General features: G+C 32.5%; 1 protein-coding gene across 1 annotated transcript in view; it reads right to left on the reverse strand.

Annotated features, from left to right (window-relative positions):
• Window positions 1–2,729: 2,729 nt before the first annotated feature.
• The window catches only part of LOC145242557 (uncharacterized), a 34,516-nt gene continuing 17,117 nt past the window's right edge, over window positions 2,730–20,128 (reverse strand). The window contains exon 2 of the mRNA XM_080105643.1: window positions 2,730–19,154. Within this exon, the coding sequence (XP_079961769.1) occupies window positions 15,552–17,810 (2,259 nt within the window). The 5' untranslated portion in view covers window positions 17,811–19,154 and the 3' untranslated portion in view covers window positions 2,730–15,551. The remainder of the gene's footprint in view (window positions 19,155–20,128) is intronic.

A 20,128-nucleotide genomic window follows, 5' to 3' on the forward strand; every position in this document is an offset into this window, starting at 1 on the left:
ACTTGGGAATCTTCTGGAAGTTGACGGTTAAAGCGTCGGTGCAAACAACATTCAAACATACAATTGCGAATTGCTTGAGACTTCTACCCAGTCACAGCTGACGGAATGAGAGCATGCTACCAATGTGGATTAAATAAACGATTTTGTTTGAAATTCCCTTCAGATTCTAGAGTTTGACAAAAAAGATTCCCGAGTCCAACACAATACATTGACTGATACGTTGTGAAAATAACACCGAAGATGAGAAAAGTCGATCGAAGAATCCAAATAACACAAATAATCAATTCTCATCTTAAAGAATTCAGAAACAGAAACAAAAGTCATTTCCAAAAATTTTGGTTGTGGCCTACTTTGGAAAATTAGGAAGTGCTAATATCAGAAAATATACAAAATTATATTATTCCAGAAGATGTTATTTATCCCAAAAGTTTGGGTGACCATAAATGTCCTTCTGGGGATGCAGAAAACAAAAGAAACAAGGTTGATGTTCATTGCTGAGATGAGAATGTGTAAAAAAAAAATCTATTAAAGAATAATTAGCTCACAAAATATATACCTGATTGAAGAAGGTAGGTGTGAGAGTCGAAGGAACCTCCCCCATTGAGGTAACATTGAGAGATAGAAATAGAGGCGGAAGAAAAAACTAGGGTCGGAGTGAAAAACCTGTTGACCATTCAGAGAGGGATTTCCCCATAAATTAAAAATTGCTAAGTTGCAAATAAATTATAGAATTAATGATTTTGATATCTTTATGAAAATAAGCGGAACCTCGATCAATTCCAAAACACCTAATTTTAAATATAAGGTGAAATATGAAGGCTTTGGGGGATTGTTTTTTGCTCACTGCTGGAACTGACGTCAATCAAAGGCAAACATCAGACTTGGATTGAAATTGTCAGATCAAACACGATACCTGAACGTGTCATTATTTATTGGTTCGAAAATGCACAAATTAGAAGTGCTCAACCAATATAAACTTGTATAGAAACATGATTTACCAAATAATTACTTTTCTATAAATGCAACCATAAGATTTGTTATTTATTTATTTGTTTTTAATTTTTTTGTTGTTGTTGTTTTGCCCAAAGTGGCTTTTGCTTCTCAGTGATACCAAATTTGCTGACCAGCACCAAACATTGTCCCTTTTGATCTTGAATCACAACATGGGAAGAACAGTAGTTGACAAACTAGGACCTTTTATAACTGCTAAACCTCCATCTGAACTGCAAAGTTTCGTGAACAAGTATCAAGTGATCAGCAGAAAATCATGAACGGACAACATTGGTGACATCGTGCAGGGACAAGGATACATCCTTTACACCTTGGTTGTGTCCGAAATATGTAGCAGTAGTCCTGCACACCGGACAAAAAGTTAGCTTGTGTTTTTCTTTTTTTCGTTTTTACATTCAAAAACATTTTTTTTATTTTTTTCATAAAAAATTTAAAAAAAGATGACAAAAATTAAAGAAAGAGATATCAAAAAACAAAGGTAACATTTATACATATACATATGTTTATTGAATCTATCTATTGTACACTGATAAGTATAGAATGTGCCAGGACATTATATATATATATATATATATATATATATATATATATATATATATATATATATATATATATATATATATATATATATATATACTTCAGAATAGTTTTTATTTAACAATCAGTTGTTATGGAAACGTGAGATTGTAGGTTTACAAAATATTACTGGCAGTAATATTCTATAAGTTATCCCATCTAAACAAGAATTGCTCGATATGCAAGATAGAGCAAATAAATTAAATTGTAATTCAATGAATTTCAAAAAACTCTCATTGAAATGAAATGAAGTGGTTGAGTTTCATATCAAAGAAACTCAACCACTTCATTTCATTTCAATGAGAGTTTTTTGAAATTCATTGAATTACAATTTATATATATATATATATATATATATATATATATATATATATATATATATATATATATATATATATATATATATATATATATATATATACCATGATAGCAGGGTGTAACAAGTTCCACACATGTAGATGTTTATAATCCAGGGTATAGTGATTTTTTTATAAGAACACAATGGACTGACTGCATGGAAGCTATTTACTGTGATATGTTCAAATGACAGAGCAGGGAGGAAAGAAAGTAGTACAATTAATTTACAAAGAAAATTATGTTCATAATAATATATATATATATAATAAATGAATTGTTAACATATGGAATTAGTGGATAAGTGGGTAAACAAATTAGTTAAAATAATAACACAAATACAGTTCTAAAGACAACCAATATTTCAGTCGTTGTACCAATTGTAATCTCTGGTAGAAAAGTGTTTATTGTAAAAGAATGCATTTTTTTTTTTTAAGAAAAATGTTAAAGTAAATCCAGAGCGATGATGGAAGATGTAGTATTAAGTTCAGAGAAATGGGGGAAAGAGAGAGTGGATCAAAAAGAAATGGAGGAGTTGAGGAAAGGGGGGGGGTAGTAAGATGGGTGTATATTTGATTAGATGGGCAAGATAGATGAGAAATAGAGTGGTGTTGGGTGAGAGAAAGTTGACAGTATCAGCCAAGACAAAAAATATCATAATCGGTTTTCTTTTGGAGATGTGTTTGTATGATTATTTTAACTAGTTTGTTTACATGCTTTTCCAGTAATTCCATATATTAAGCATTCGATTTTGTCTGAAATTTCAAGTTTTAAACTTCCCATACATGTGTGTGTGTGTGTGTGTGTGTGTGTGTGTGTGTGTGTGCGTGTGCGCCAAGAAATAAAATATAATTGGGGGAAAAAATAGTCTTTTTGCAGCAGTATGATTTTTTCAGTACTATTCAATACCATAGTAAACATTTTTTTTTTTTTTGACACACAATAAGCAAATAAATACAAACCAGAGTTTATTAATTTGACTAGTTTTCATTTCATGTTCATCTTGTATTCTTCTTCATCGTTTTTTTTTTTTTTTTTTTTTTTTGCACAACTCAACTTCAGTTTATTTCTACGATCGTTTTATACAGATATAACGGATGATACTATATACTGATAATTCAGTTAGTCATATTGATACCGGCGGTTTCAAAGAATATATATATAAAAAAAAAAAATAAAAAAATCCGTACTGTTGGGTTAGGAAAATCACTACAGTCTAATCATCATTCAGCAGGTCAGCAGTGAAAATAGAGATACTTATAATATGTTCCTCATTTGTGCAGATGTTCAAGTTTGACAGAAACATTCCCTAGTTCGGCAAAGGTACACCTGAAGTAGGTCGAAGGTTACATTGACAAAAATGTTGTGCAAATAACACTCAAGATGAGAACAGTAGTCTAAATAATGCGAATTATCAATCTTCATCTAAAAAATATAGAAACATATTCATCATTCGTCTGGTAAATGGTGATAAGTCTGTAGCGATTTTCCTAACCAAATGGGCTGCATCTTTTGAATTTACCAGTATTAATATGACTACCCTGATTATTACGTTTCTGAATTTTTGAGATGAGGATTCGTATTATTTGGATTCTCCGAACTACTGTCCTCAGCTTGAGAATCACTTTCACAACGTTTTGGTCGATGTAACCTCCAACCTTTTTCAGGTCTATCTTGTTGAACTCCGAAATATTTCTGTTGAACTCGAGAAGTTGGACAAAATTTTGAATGGAACCCTTTATTTAATTCACGGGTGGGTGGGGGGGGGGCAGCATACTCTGGTTTCGTCAGCCATGATAAAGATTCTAAGTAATTCACAATTCTATTTTGTGGTAGCCTACACTGAGAATTAAATCTTCAACCTTCAGGAGAATACAATTGTGAATTACTTAATACCTCTATCCAGTCATGGCTGATCGAACAAGGGCATACTACCCCCATGAATAAAAGCATCCGTTCAAAATTCCATCCAAATTCCTGAATTTGATAGAAGCGTTCTGGAGTTCGACAAGATATATCTGAAGAAGGTCGGGGGGTTACATGAACTGGAACTTTGTGAAAATGACACTCAAGATGAGAGCAGTAGTCGGAAGAATCCAAATAATACGAATACTTTGATTATTATTGTATAGCATTATCAATAATAAATATGTTTTTGCAAACATAATGGAGCCGTGTGGTTTATTCACCACCATTGAGAGACAAGATGGTGGTAGTTTATTCCTCCTCCTAAACCACAAATATATGTACTAGAAGTTTGTTCATGTGATAGATCAATAGAACTGAACTAAAAAAATCTTTTATTACAAACGGTATTTTTTATAAGGAATCTATACAGAATAATCATTTTTTTTTTTTTTTTTGGTCACCGCTTATCAAGGCCCGGAAGTCACTCAGGGATAAGGGTTATTGCAAGTACAGTACATTAGTGTGGAGATTTAATGAAATGTTTACTAAAGGGGGCGGTTCATTAGGAATTTGTTAACGTTGGACTTGAAGACATCCAGGTTACACCGGTTCTTGTTAGATCACATCAAGTTAAGCAACATTGAACCCAATCAGTACCAGATGAGTGACCATTTGGGAATATCAGGTGATGTATTTAGGAGGGCGTTGACACTTCCAGCAGCTCCTGCATCCCATCCAATCTCTAGCTGTCTCAACCCTGTCCTACTGCTGGATCAAGCTAGTTGGGACAAGAGAGTGAGGCTGACTCTGCACAAACCAGCTTCACGTTAAACAAACTCTGTGTCATCAATCATCTCTAGGATGATCAGCTGTTCTTTGTCATTCCGACGGACAAACTCTCTATTCTCTCCATAAGAAATCTAATGGTATGCGCAAAAGTTTCAAAATTAAATATATATACGGGGAGGTACAAAAGTAGGTTGTACGGCAACTCAGTAGAAATTATTGACACATTAGCTTATTGTCCAGAATTTCCTCTAAATTAAAAAACAAAAAATAAAGAAAAATCTGTATGATGCACACACCAGTGACGACACAAAAATATCGCATTCCAAAAATCACATAAATTGATCACTCAATTAGTTATATTTTTAACAAAATCAAATTTTATGAGTAAGAGAGGAACACCCAACTGTCTCCTGTTGCCATCTTGAAAATAATCTCAAGAAAAAAACGTAGATAACTCAACAATAATTCAAATTACGAGATTTTTGTTGCAATGTCTTTATGATTATATTTACAAAAAATTAAGCTGCTTGATCAATTTACGTGATTTTTGGAATATGATATTTTTATTTTGTCATGGGTTCATATATCATACAGATTATTATTTATTTTTGTTTTGTTTTTAATATAGGGTGAATTCTAAACAAGATCACTTAACTTTCTATTGTTATATTTAAGTGAAAGCGACATATCTCAAAATAAAAATGATGTTTTTTTTAGATGAGGATTGATAATTTGGATTATTTAGACTACTGTTCTTATCCTGAGAATTATTCTCACAACGTTTCGGCCAATGTAACTTCTTCAGGTGTATTTTGTCGAACTCAGGAATTTTTCTGTTGAACTCAGAAATATGCACAGAATTTCAAGTGGAACCCGTTATTTAATCCACGGTATTAACCTGCTCTAATTCTTTCAGCCATGACCATGTAGAAGTCTTAAATAATTCACAATTGCATTTTTAGTACCACCATCACTGAAGATTGAACCTTCAACCTCCAGAAGAGTGTCACTTAGAAATGAATTTTATCTAGTACTTTATATGTTACACTACAGGTTTTGCAATTTTGACAGAAAGATTCTTAAGAGTTACAAGATACACCTGAAGAAGGCTGGAGGTTACATCAGCTGAAACATTGTGCGAATAACACTCAAGATGAGAACAGTAGTTCGGATAATCCAAATAATATGAATTAAAATAAAAATTCATGAATTTTTTATTTCCTTTTATTAAAATACAATTATTTCTAATCAGGTTTCAAAGGTTGTCAGAACTGAGGGCGATAATGGGGATAAGCTCCCTCTCTCTAAAAAATGCCCTCATAGTGTGCACCTCAAATAGCCTCTGACAACCAAGTCCAGCTTCCGGCCTTCTCATATTGTTTAGCTACTAAACTCAGCGAAACTATTTATACTAACTGGGAGAAGAAGCAAAGGCAATCCACTGGCACCTTAAAACCAGTAACTTTAGGCAGGTGGGGCACGTCAACAATGACTCTGATTCAAGACCTCCACTGCCTTGCAGGATTACCCCCTCAAAAGAAAGGCTAAGGGAATAAAGCCGACAGAAGATCCAGAGGCAGAGTCCCTAAGGCAGCCTGACCTTATATTGTCATCACCGGCAACTCCTGCAGTGCAGTTAGAGCCAAGCTGTATCAACTCTGTCTTTTCCCTGGATTCTCTAGCTTTGCGGAAAGGGAGAGACTGCTGCATGGGCAACAGCTATCCTTCCATACCACTCTGCCCAGGCTATGTAACTCCACTGCTACAGCACCGTCTCCCAAGATGGACAATTGCCAATAACTTTTAATCATTTTCTTTTATTCTTTCAGTTCAATTTACAATTTAATTTGAGTATCTGAGTGATTAGTGATTCTTATCACATGCATGCATGTGTGACATTCATTTGTTTTTAAATTAAATGCAGTCTATCATATGTACATGCTTGCCCTTTTATTTATCACTGTATACCTACTTTACCATCACCCTGTATATAAAGTATTCTATTTGAAAATTATTGGTTACAGTACCTTTTGAGTATACCCAGTTCTTGTTGATCTGAGCATGCCTGCTTTTTTTGTGTTTACCCCATGGGCATACATTATATTGAACCACTGATTTCTGTTTTTCCTCCTTTTTTCTGGAAGTGTTTACATACTGAATGGTGCTAAAGAGTTGGTTTTCAACTATAAACCGGTTTCTACCTAGTTTTTAAAATATATTTGACAATTAAGCTACACGGAATATTCTGTGATTCGTCAGGCTATTGCATGGAAACGATATTACTGTGCATGTTTTTATCTATTCCCGTGATACTGAGTTTGCTAGTTAGCCAATCAAATTCTTTGTTATTAACATACTCATTTTATTGCAGCCAATGATTGCACGTCTTTCAGGTAGAGGTTCACTTAACCTCTAATTCACCCCCTTATATATATATATAATATATATATATACTAGCAGAGATATCCGGTGTTGCTCAGGATGTAAGAGAGTATAAAAATAAGATCAAAAGATGAACAAGAAGTTTTGGTAAGAACTACCTATCTATGGTACACGTTGCCACAAGACTGTTTTCCTAAGAGCTACCTTATAATCTTTTTCAAATCGGGTGTCAATGACACTTGTCATAAACCGTCTTTATAAGTCATTAATCCCTGAATCAGCTTTCCTTGGTAAAAAATTAAATTTGTTTTTCTTACTTGAAAAGAACAGAATTTTGTAGTGCTACAGTGTAATTGTCGTTTCATTGGGTGACGGGAAAATAAAGATTGCAAAGTGTTTACAATACATGTGAGAAATGAGCGTACAGTTAACAATGGGAAAATCCATGTTCTAAACATTGGAATACGTCATAAAGTTTATGCAGCGCTTCTACATTATCAGAACGAAATTTCGGAAATCGTAATACTGAAACAATGGTATCTTCATATTCTTTGTATTTTTAAGATGATTATAGCCAAAAATTATGAAAATCAATAAGGCAGAAAATTATTTATTAAAGAAAATAGAATCTGAAGAAAATGATCATATTTGTTTATGTAAGACACAGGAGAGTCCAAATGGGAGGTAATTTTCTATTTTAATTTATTTTATAAAAAACAAGACTGCCACAATTTTTCACCTGCTAACATGATTAAAGTTGTTTTTTTAAAATAATTCTGTAATATTCAGGTAACTTTAACTGCATAATTTGGAAGCTAACATTGTAATTTATTAGAATTGATAAAAAAAAATCAGTAGAAACCATTGTTTTTATCTGAAAACTCCATTTATCAACTACAAAATTTCGTTCTGGTAGTGTAGAAGTGCCGTTTATGCTTTGATACTTAAAGAATATATCTCATTTGTTATTGTAGCAAAATGCGAAAATAGAAATATTGAATTTCAAATGAAATCAATACTATCTACTAAATTGCCATGTTACAGTAATGAACATATCCAAAAATTACAAAAAATGATAATATAGAAAATTAATTATTAATGAAAATCGTTTTTGAGGACAATTAGCAAAAATTGATTTTTGCAAAAAAAAAACAAAACAAAAAAAAACAAACAAAAAAAAAACACGGAGAGTTCGAATCGTACCAAATGGGAGGTAAATCTTTTATGAAAACTAAAAATCTTTCACCAATTTAGCAAAACTTAATTTTCGATAATTGTCTTTGAAAAATGTTTTCATTAATAATTAACTATCTACCTTATTGTTTTTTTTTTTTATAATTTTTGCATATTTTCATTATTGTGACATGACAATTCAGTACATACCATCGATTTCGCTTTTAATTCAATAATTCCGAATTTCGCTAGAATAACGAAGAAGAACCATCGTTTTTATATTGAAATGCTATAAAATGATTCCCGCTTTCAATGAATAAGAAAAATTGGTACTTATAAAGTTACAAACACATATGAAAATCACATTTTAAGCTTCATAGCCTTGTAGGGGATTTCCTTTTCTCTTCCCTGCAACCTCTTTCTCACAAAAGAGATGTTGCGAGTTTGTCTCTGCTTTATCATTATTTTCATGGAAAGTGCTCAGCCGAGCTCCAATCTATGGTCCTCCCCTCGCCAAACTTTCAGAAGAAACACCTGTCTAGGAGAAAACACTATCACTAATTTCCCCCACTCTTTATTTGTGCCTAAACCTAAACATAGATTCCATGAGCAAAGCTTGTTTCTTAGAACTGCACGCCTATGGAATTGTCTTCCGTTTTCCTGCTTTCCAGCTGACTACAATATAATTGTCTTCAAGTCTAATGTAAACAATTTTTTTATGAGCGGTTCCATATAAGTTAACAAATTTACCGAATTTCCATTACTAACAATTATTATATTGTCCAATTTCTACTGTACACTCTTTAACCCTTATCCTCGAGTGACCTCTTGGCCTTGATAAGTGGTGATGCCTATGTAAAAAAAAAAAAAAGAAAAAAAAAGAAGGTCGCCTCCAACTCTTGTTTGAATTCAATATTTTAATTTTCGAATTTTGCTACAATAACAAAGAAGAACCGATTTTTGTATGTTTTTATTTTATATTCCATCTTTTTACCTTATTTTTGAAAAAAAGAAAACAAAAAAACAAAAAAAAAAACTCACATCCCAGGCAATACCTAGTATGCCTGCTAGCAAAGGATCAAAATAGTAAGCCTGTAAGTATGAGTTTTACTTTTCGCATTGAATGTGTTCAGCATCTCTGCAAGCGAAACCTTTATACTTTGCTGATTGTGATTTTCAGCAAGTCAAATTTATCCTTATTTTATTTTTTACAATCATGAAAAAAGATTTCTTTTCTTAAATGGTCCAATTTTTGGCACAAATCACCTAAAAGACATAATCTCTCAGAAGCTCAATGCATGTTGATAACAGACAAGTAGTTTTTATTTTAAAGAATGACCATACAAAAAATGCTATCCATAAAATCATTAATACAATTCACAACCCTTTCTGCAATCCAACTATATTTAGTAAGAATAACATTTTTTAATTAAAAAAATATTTTAATTAAAAATTAAAATTTTAATTGATTTTTTAATTAAAAATTAATATTTTCAGTAAAAAAAATAAAGTTTTGATTAAAATTTATTTTGCAATTAAAATTTTTTCAATTAAAAAAAACAAAACATTTTGAAATATAAAAAAAAAAAGTTCAATTCAATTTAAAAAAAATTTACCCCCCCCCCTTCTCAAATTACTTGTCCATTATCAAATGCACCAAGGTTCTAAGTTTAGCCTATTTACAAAATTGGCACTTTTTTCATGTTGGTATGATTATAGAGAAGTACTGAATGGTCGCGTTAACTTACATCACATTTGTTCTTGCCGAAACAGATTGGCTTTAACAGTAAGGAGGTTAAATAAATTACAATTATCCAATAATTAAAATGATAACGTAAAAAATAAAACCCATCTCATCGTTTAATAATCAAAATAAAAAGTATGAAATAATCTATCATGTTTGTGGGAAATTTCAGTTATAGTCAGCTAAGGTACTTCCTAATTTTCTGCTCAGTGCTAGTGGAAGCGGTGACAAGGCAAATAAGTTCCTTCACTTTTATTGTTCTTCAGTATTTCTATTGTGAAGAAGTGATTTATCGAAATAAAATATAAGAAAAGGACGTTATTGAAAAGTATACAATAAAAATTAACACAATTATAAAAAGATAAAAAACCACAATTAGTCTTTATTTGCACTTTTAATTACAAAATTTAAAAAACTAAAAGTTTTTATCTCATTTAAAGTTTTATAAGAAATATATGTTCACAAAATTATAAAAATAAAAGTTTTTTATTTGAATTTATATGATAAATATATGTTTATGAAAGTATATAAATAAAATTATTGAAATCAAAATAACAAATGAAATTATTGAAACCAAAATAACAAAATTTCAAACATCATAATAAAAAAGGAATCCAAGACATAATAAAAGCGAAGGAACTGATTTGCACTTGTCACGATTTCAGGTAGTGCTCCACAGAAAATTAGGGAGTATGTTAACTAACTATAATCAAAATTTCAGTTGGCACATCAATCACTAATTCATTCAGCTTGCACATAACAAACTGATTAAAAAAACCTCCCCATAAATTATTTTAAAAAATCATCTTTGGCAAATTTAAATAGCAAATGAAATTTACAGATTTGTTTGTTTTTTTTTTTTTTGGGCAGTAAAAAATAAACATAAAATTTGAAAAAATAAAACATTTTGTGTTTTAAAAAAAAAGTGTTTGCTTTTAAAAATATACATTCATTATCATTTTTTATTTTTACCCCATCTCATACTGCAGATTAGTCTTATTAAACGAGTTTTCATTTATAGAATAAATATATTAAATCTTTTTTTTATTAATTGCAAAAGGAATTCTAAAATAACTTTTAGTTAATAAAAAAAAAAATGAAACAAATAAAACATTTTTAGCCATTTCTTTTCTAATCGCAGATATAAAATTGCAATTTCTAAAAACATATATTGTGAATATGATTTGTTAAGTTAAATTTATCCGCTTTTTTACAATTGCAAAAAAAGGTTTTGTTGTGTCTTAAATGGTTCAATTTTTGGCATGGATCAACTAAAAGACATGATCTCTCCTTGGACATTTTTTGATAGCCAGCACTTTACATTGCTTTTATCTTTTGTGGCTACTTCTATTAGTCTGTTCACATTCCTAGCCACTATTCCATATACTAAACATTCCATCTTGTTTGAACAAATAAAAGGTTTTACATCTTATAGATATTAATAATTAACTAGCAGCACCTCCTAGTCTTTGCACAATGTTTTTGACATCAATTTGTATAATTTACTATTACCGATGATATTCCTTTTGAAATAATATGCATCAAGATCAATATTATATAGAAAATGACTTTTTAATCTTTTGTAAAAAATAAATATCATTGTTAACTTAAGTAAATAAAACGAATATGTCTCTTATTTATTTATTCAAAATTTCAACAATTTGATTCTTTTTAAAACAATAAATATTTTGTCTTCTTACCATAAAACAATGATGATCTAAATATTTTTCAAATCAATAAAATGTTACTTTGTAAAATATATTTATTTAAAATTGTAGTCAACAATATAATTTGACTTGGGAACAATTCATTTTAAAATAGGTAAAGTCATATTTTTTTTTTACTTTTGTAACATCAGATTAATCACTAGTAATCATCTTTGCTAATCAGACGATCTCATTTTTTTTTTTGTTTGGGTGGGGGGTGGGGGTTAATTACTAGGACTACACAGAACAATATGTCAGCCAGCAGAAAAAAAATCCAGTAACTTCAAAATCCACAGATATTTTAGCACAAAGCTTTCATCAATTTTATTCATCAATTTTATTCATCAATTTGATTTATCGCTTTGATCAATCAATTTGATTTATCAATTTGATTCAACAATTTGACTTATCAATTTGATTTATCACTTTGATCCATCAATTTGATTCATCAATTTGATTTATCAATTTGATCAATCAATTTGATCAATCAATTTGATTTATCAATTTGATTCAACAATTTGATACAACAATTTGATTCAACAATTTGACTTATCAATTTGATTTATCACTTTGATTCATCAATTTGATTTGTGATTTAATCTAACAAAGTACCAAAGGTAAAACCTTTTTAATCTTTCAAATTAAAAAATGATTTATCAAATTAAAACAAAAATTAATAATATGCATTTTTAACAGATTTCGTCAGATTTCATTCTCCCCCCAATACACTAATAATCATATTCAAAAATAAATTATTTGATTCAATTCTATAAATCATTTTCATCTTTAAAGTTTAAATAAAGCGACTTCACAGTATGAAACAGGATAAATAATAAAGTTGTTAGAATAAAAATCCAATGGCCAAAAACCCACCATAAAAGTTGTTCAAATAAAAAGGAGAGAAATCTAAAATATTTTTAACGATTATAATAAACAAGCAGTGTAGCTAAAGTTTAACTTCCCTTATGAAATATATGAAGCTGGTAATTCTGATAACAGTAAGAGGACTTGACACTAAGAGAAAGTTATTTCCTCTAACACCATCTATCATATTAGTAATCAAAACAGAAACCGGTGAGCAAACTAGATAGTTAAATGTAAAATAAAAATTGGAAATTAATTTTTTTTCTTTTTAAAAACATGGATCAATATTGATAATGAATGGAGAAAGAGATTTTATGCAGTTTTTGTTGATTAGTCTTAAATTTCAAAAAATTAAAATAGCAGAAAATCTTATTTTAATTTATACTAGCAGGTCACCCAACATTGCCTGGTCATAAAATATGCTTTAATATGATATCTTAATTAATGCAGATTACATATTTATTATTATAGAGCCAATTCTCTATTGATTATTATATTGTACCCAATATATAGTAGTGATTTCAAAAGTTAAAAAAAAAATATGACTTAGGTGCTGTCAGCTAGAATCGAAACCAAAGCACTATTCATTACCATCTGAGCTAAGTCCATATGCATATTAAAACTTTAAAAAAAAAATAGTTGTTAACTGTATAAATGTATATTTGTGTATGTGTAGCAGACACATTTATTCGATTTATCCAATTTAAAAAATTTTTTTGACCTCTTAGCAGCTATTTCTACTGGCTAAAAACCAAATCAAATTTTTTTTTCACAGGTCCAAATATCCTATACATATCAAGTTTCACGTCTGTAGACCAAAATTTGAGAGAGGAATTTGGTAGAGACCGTTCCGCACACAGATTGACAAGGTCACTTTTATATATATCTATATAGATTATAATATGTTTATTTATACAAACGTTATTAGCTACATATGTGCATACATGTTTCTGTAGCAAATTCTTTTCAGAGATCTCACATGGTCAGGCAACAAAGAAAATATTTTGTAAAGCTCCGGCCAAGGACATCCTTTTTATATAAAAACGTTTTGTTTTCATTTAGTTTTTAACAGAGGGATAAATCCTTATCCTCAAGTGGCCTCTGTATGTAATAAGTGGTGACTCCACTGTAAAAAAGAAAAAAAAAAGAAAGAACAGCTAAAATAATAACATAAACTAATATAAATAAATATAAACTAATATAAAATGAATGGGAACATGTAAAGGGGAAGAGGCAGATGTCAGCAGCAAATCATTTAGGATTGGTATATTAAGTTACCCTTTTACTACTAGCTAGTCAAATCTTTTATTTCAAGTTGCTTTTTGGCAGCTATATATCTCTATATAGATTATAGATTATATATATAGATATAGATACACTCCAATTATATTATTACTTTATTTTATTACCTTTTTGTTTCTTTTTCTTTTTAAATTTTCAATTTTTATGATTGGTTTTTGTCTCCTTTTTTTTTTTTTTTTTAACTTTTGTTTGATGGATTTTTATCAGCTCCTAAAATTAACTGTAACTTTTATTATACATTTTTTTTTTTGTAAAAATTATCTTTAAAAAATGTCAAGAGAAGAAAGATGTTTCTGAAGAAAAAAAGAATGGTACAACTGTGTTGATTTTATTATTATTATTTTTTTCAACACATTTATGACATGACAGACAACATATGACACGTGACAATAAATACAAAATATTACAATATGATTGCGATAACAAAAAATAGAAGGACTTCACAATGCGAAAAAAAAGTCTGGAAAAAATAATCGTCATTTTTACAAAATAGAGTCAGTGAATGACAAAGTTCAATTGATGAGATCACTGGATGAAAAAACTAATTTTTTTTTTTTATTAAAGAAATAAAAATAAAATCGATTCTCGTTCAGAATTCCACCTATATTCAAAAAAATGAAAAAACTGTGTACAATGTATGTATCTATGACGAGATGAAAATATCATATTGCAAAAATCAAATAAATTGATCAAGTAATTATATTTTTAAATAAGAAAATCAGATTTTAGGCATATCTGAGCAGTGACTGTTTCACCTGCCATTTTGAAAAAAAAATCTCAAGAAACAATAATACATACTTACTAGATTTATTGTTGTAATGCCTACAGATTCTAATTAATAACTTAAAATTTGATTTTCTTATTTAAAAATGAAACTGTTTGATCAATTTACATGATTTTTCAAATATGATGTTTTCGTTTTTGTCATGAGCACGTACATCATGCAGATTTTTCTTTATTTTTGTTTTTAAAATAAAGGAATTCTCACCAAGCTCAGATTTCCAGACAGATTATGTATTAACTAATGGGAAGTAACTCTTATTTTTAATCAAAGAGTTAATGCCCCTACAAATTGTGTGTGTGTGTGTGTGTGTGTGTGTGTGAGAGAGAGAGAGAGAGACAGAGAGAGAGAGAGAGAGAGAGAGAGAGAGAGAGAGAGACAGACGAATGGTCTGATCAGAGAAGAAAGAAGGAAGTGGGAGGGAGTGAAAAATATATGAGATAGAAGTTTTACAAGAAATACGTTACACTTGTGCCTCGGGTAAAGCTGGGTCACCCTGCTAGTAACAAATATAGCCAAACTTAAAACTTATGCTTCTTTAAAAAACAAAAACAAAAATAAAGCAAAATTAAAATGAATTTGTCCAGAAACTGACTTTGTTTAAAACTTTTTTTTTTTCATCCAGTAATTTCTTAAAACGAAATCCATGTAAATTCGGCATCCCAATTTTGCTGACCTATAAAAGGAATGGGTTTTGCATGGCACTGTATATGACGTCAATCGAATGTGCCGCGCTTTCTATATATAAAGTTTAAATTTATCACCCAGTGATTTTTGTATGAGACAAAAAGATTTTTGTCGCTCAATGTTTCTTTTGTTTTTTGTTTTTTTTTGTCACATAATTATTACTTTTCATTTTTAAAGCAGCATTTCCTTAAGAAAAAAAAAAAAGTGGCATTGTCGGATACTTTGATCAATAATGCAAAAAAAAAAAAAAAAAAAAATGGAAGAAATTTTTTGTCTATTTCATATAATCACTATTTGACTTTGACATGCTGCTGCTGTTATTATTATTGCCGCCATGGATTGGTGGTAAGTTCGGAAGACTTGGATACGTGTTCTGCTTGCCGTGTTTAACACTGGTTGTAAATGCACTCGGCACACTGTTCCAGCCAGTATTTAACATGTGGGGCATAGCAAAACCACGCGACCACAAGTAGTTATTCTCCCAAGACGGCGGCATCTCCTGCAAATAGAAGGAACCCATCCGCGATGTAGGGGTAGGTGTCGAGGGTTGATTAGAACTATGCAGTCTCGGCAACGGGCTTGACATATGGGATTGCTGATGATGCTGCTGCTGCTGTTGTTGCTGGTGGTGGTGGTGAGAGAGATGGTGTGGTGGGGGTGGGAGTTGAGGCAGTGGAGGCAAAGAGGAGGAGGAAGAAGACAAGGAGGGTGATGCACGAATGTTATCGTGATCCTGGTGGCTATTGTGGGGCAAGGCTGGATGTTGCTGCTGAGGATTGTGATGGCTATTTCGGTGGTGGTGGTGGTGGCTGCTACTGTGCTGTTGCTGCTGATGATGATGATGCGGGTTGTGATGCTGCTGGTGAATACTCGGCTTCATATCATTCTTAACCGATGACGATGAGGACGACGATGATGGCGAGAGGGGCTGCTGCTGATGGGGTAACGGCGGTGACTGCATGTGATCCTTAGGGTTCATACCAACACGGCTGCGATTGAACGCCGAGATATGAGACAGGCTTGGTGTCGGCGTTTTCAGGACATTCATCTTGGGTAAAGAGGTTGACGACGGTGATGACATTGGCGACATTGGTGGGGACATGATTGGTGATACCGATGCTGAGGAGGGTCCTGAGGTAGCAAATGCAGGTGCAGATGAGGTTCCAGAGGCGTTGACTGCGGTAGTCGGGTTACTGTGAGTGGAGTTTGGTACGGTGTTGGAGTTGGGATTACGGACGTACAACTCACAGCCGGTCCGCGTACGCTTGTGGTTGTTGAGGTTGGCCTTCTGAGAGAAACACTTGCCGCACTGGTCGCACACAAAGGGTTTCTCACCTGTGTGGGTCCGCATGTGCGTACGGAGATTGCACTGTTGGCTGAACATCTTCGCGCAGACCGTGCAGTAGAAGGGCTTCTCCCCAGTATGCACCCGCTCGTGGTTGCGCAGGTTGATCTGCTGGCTGAATTCTTTCGGGCACATCGAGCATTTATACATCTCGCCCGTGTGGATTCGTTCATGGATCTTCAGGAAGAAGGCGTTGCAGAATGCCTTCTTGCAGTATTGGCAGTAGAACATATCGCCCGTGTGGATCCGTTTGTGGTCCGTCAGGTTGACCCGTTGGCTGAAGGCCTTCCCGCAAACATCACATGCAAATGGTTTCTCTCCAGTATGAGTCCTTAGATGTAATTTGAGGTTGCCCTTCTGGCTGAACGCTTTTCCGCACGTCGAGCAAGCAAAGGGCTTTTCACCCGTATGGGTTCTCTCATGATTGCGGAGGTTGATCTGTTGGCTGAATGCCTTTGGGCAAAACGGACATGCAAATGGCTTCTCCCCAGTATGGACGCGCTCATGGATCTTCAGGAAGAACGAGTTTGTGAACGGCTTCTTGCAGAACGAGCAATAAAACATGTCCCCCGTGTGCACGCGTCGGTGGTCATCGAGATTCACCTTCTGGTAAAACGCCTTACCACAGAGGTCACACCCGTATGGACGATCGCCTGTGTGTGTCCTCATGTGCAACTTCAGGTTGCCGCGTTGGCTAAATGCTTTCCCGCACACCGAACATATAAAGGGCTTCTCGCCAGAGTGCACCCTCTCGTGGTTCCGAAGGTTCACCTGCTGGGTGAACGCTTTTGGACACGTCGAGCAACTAAACGGCTTTTCCCCAGTATGAATACGTTCATGGATTTTCAAAAAAAAATTATTTGAGAAGCCTTTCTTGCAAACGGAACACTGCACATCTTTCAATGGAGCTATCCGCTCATGGCCAGCAGAATGATGTTGTTGATGTTGATGATTAATGCTGTTGTTAGCATCCATATTATTTACCAGGTCCGTCGGGTTAGAGCCAACGCCTCCTTCATTCAAGCTACCCGAGAAGTCTTTTTCATCACAACAGATCTCTGGCTTATAAAGTTTCTCATCAAGCAGATTCAATTTCTCCGGACCTTTTAAAGGTTCAGAAGAGTAAAAAGGTTGGCCATAAATGCTTGGCTGACTCGTCATAGGAAACAATGGTTGCATTGGATACATTGTTGCTTGATTCTTTAGGGACTTTTTCTTCAGTAGACGTATGTGTGCCAGCACATTCACACAAAGATATGATGTGTTATTTTCTAGGTCTTTAAAATGATTACCAATGAAATTAAAATGTCTGGCATCTTGTCGTCTGTGAAATGCTTTAAGAGAACCATTGGTTTAATGTTTTTCAATGGATTTGTGAATAATTTATAATGAATTCCTTTCTTATAGCAAAAAATATTCTTGAAATCATGGGATAGCAGTAGGAAATGTTAAGAATTATGCGATAGAAAATATAAAGTATTATGGGATGTTAACTGATTGAAAATGAAGAAAAGGGAATAAAGTAAGATCGTTTTTTTATCAAAGGAATATTTTCTAAGGAAAAAGTCATATTAAAGTTATAGTTTTGCTTACATTTTATCGAATTTCTTGAAATAGAAAAACATACTTTTTCTTACTCAACATTTAGTAATTTTAATTACTATTATAATAAACTATTTTACCATAACCTGTGTGAGGTCTCACTAAATCAGAAAATGTAACGTTTGTAAATGTAACTTTGATAGCTTTTAAATTGTAGTCAGCCAGAAAATGCAAGTTTCCTTCACGTAACAAATCACACTTGTAGCAATGTATGTATATTTGTTCCTATTTGCTTGCTTCGTGATAAAGGCAGAGTTATGCACAAGGTCAGTTTTTAATGTGAGAAAAATCCAGCCACCTCAAAAAAGGGGAAATTCTGGATTTATACAAAAATACAAATGGCCTCAGTTTAGAACGACTTCTCCTTCACTAACCAAGGACAAAATAGACTAAATGCAGTATCAGAACAGATATTACACTATATTCATAGCCAAAAGGTCAATTGCTATATTGACATATTTTAGTGGAAATTACCAATGATTACTATTTATTATTCTTTGATGATTTTATTATAAGTGAGCAAGGCGGTGTAGATTTTGGACATGATTTAAATGGGTCACTAACAGAGGAAAAAAATGTAAGCCTTGGAAATATATTTCCACTGTTTCGAAAAAAAATTGGGAAACATTCTGCTACGATTAGTCTTTAAAATTTTAAAACAACATTATCAGTTAAAAAAAACTGACTATTAAAGGGGTATGTAAAGAGATTTTGGAGTGTGGGGAGGTTGAAAAAAAAAAGGCTTTGTAATTGGGCGTGGCAGGGGCGGGTAACTCATAAGAAGATAACGGATAAAAAAAAAAAAAAAATTGTTCGTGTCCTGTGCACAGTTTTCAAATATCCTCAGAGTTTGAAAGAGCTCACATTTTTGTGGTCAGGGTTAAGAGGCCTGTTCTCGGTAAAAGGCTTCCTCTGGAGATGTTGCATGAGCTGAAAATAAAAATAATGATAATTGTAAACAATAAAAAAAATAAAATAAATAAAAGATGAAACCTACAATAAAGGAAAGAATATTACGTTTCTGAACTTTTTAGATGAGGATTGATAATTTGTTTATTTGGATTATTCGGACTACTGTTCTCATCTTGAATGTTATTTTTAATGCTTCAGCTAATGTAACCTCCACAAGGACCTGTGGTGTAACAGATAAAGTAGTAAGTAAAATTCAGTTCTAATGACATTCTTCTTGAGGTTGAAGGTTCAATCCTCAGTGCAGATTATACTAAGAATACATTTGTGAATTGCTTAAGACTTTTACCCGGTCATGGCTGACAGGACAAGAACATGCTCCTCCCATGCACTAAATTAAGAGTTCCATTTGAAATTCAGTACAGATTTAAAAGATCCAACAAGTTAAAAAAAAAAGAAATGCTTTTTTAGCAGTTGTGGTAGGAAGACGAGTTGTTGCTGTTAAGGTTTTACAAGGAAGAATCAGAGAATCCATGGGAATTATGATAGAGTAGAAGAATTATTAGCAATGTCGTTTCCATGAGAAAAGAATTGACCCACAAATTTATTATCCAATTAGTCTTCTCCTGCTCTTCGTGAAAATCTTTGAATTGTTTATAAATCTAGCAATATAACGTTTCTGAATTTTTTAGATGAGGATTGGTTATACGTGTTATTATTCATCGGACTACTGTTCTCATCTTGAGTGTGATTTTCACAACGCTTTGGTCCATGTAACCTCTAACCTTCTTCAGGTGTATCTTGTCAAACTTGGGAATGTTTCTGTCGAACTCAGGAATTTGGATGAAATTTTGAGTGGAACCCTTTATTTACTTCATGAGGGTAGCATGTTCTTGTTCCGTCAGCCATGACTGGATAGAGGTGCTAAGTAATTTGCCAAATATATTTTTTCGGTCGCCCACACTGAGGATTGAACCTTCAACCTTCAGGAGAAT

The sequence above is a fragment of the Euprymna scolopes genome, chromosome 21, assembly GCF_053919585.1.
Source record: "Euprymna scolopes isolate OS-2025 chromosome 21, ASM5391958v1, whole genome shotgun sequence".
Classification (NCBI taxonomy): domain Eukaryota; kingdom Metazoa; phylum Mollusca; class Cephalopoda; order Sepiida; family Sepiolidae; genus Euprymna; species Euprymna scolopes.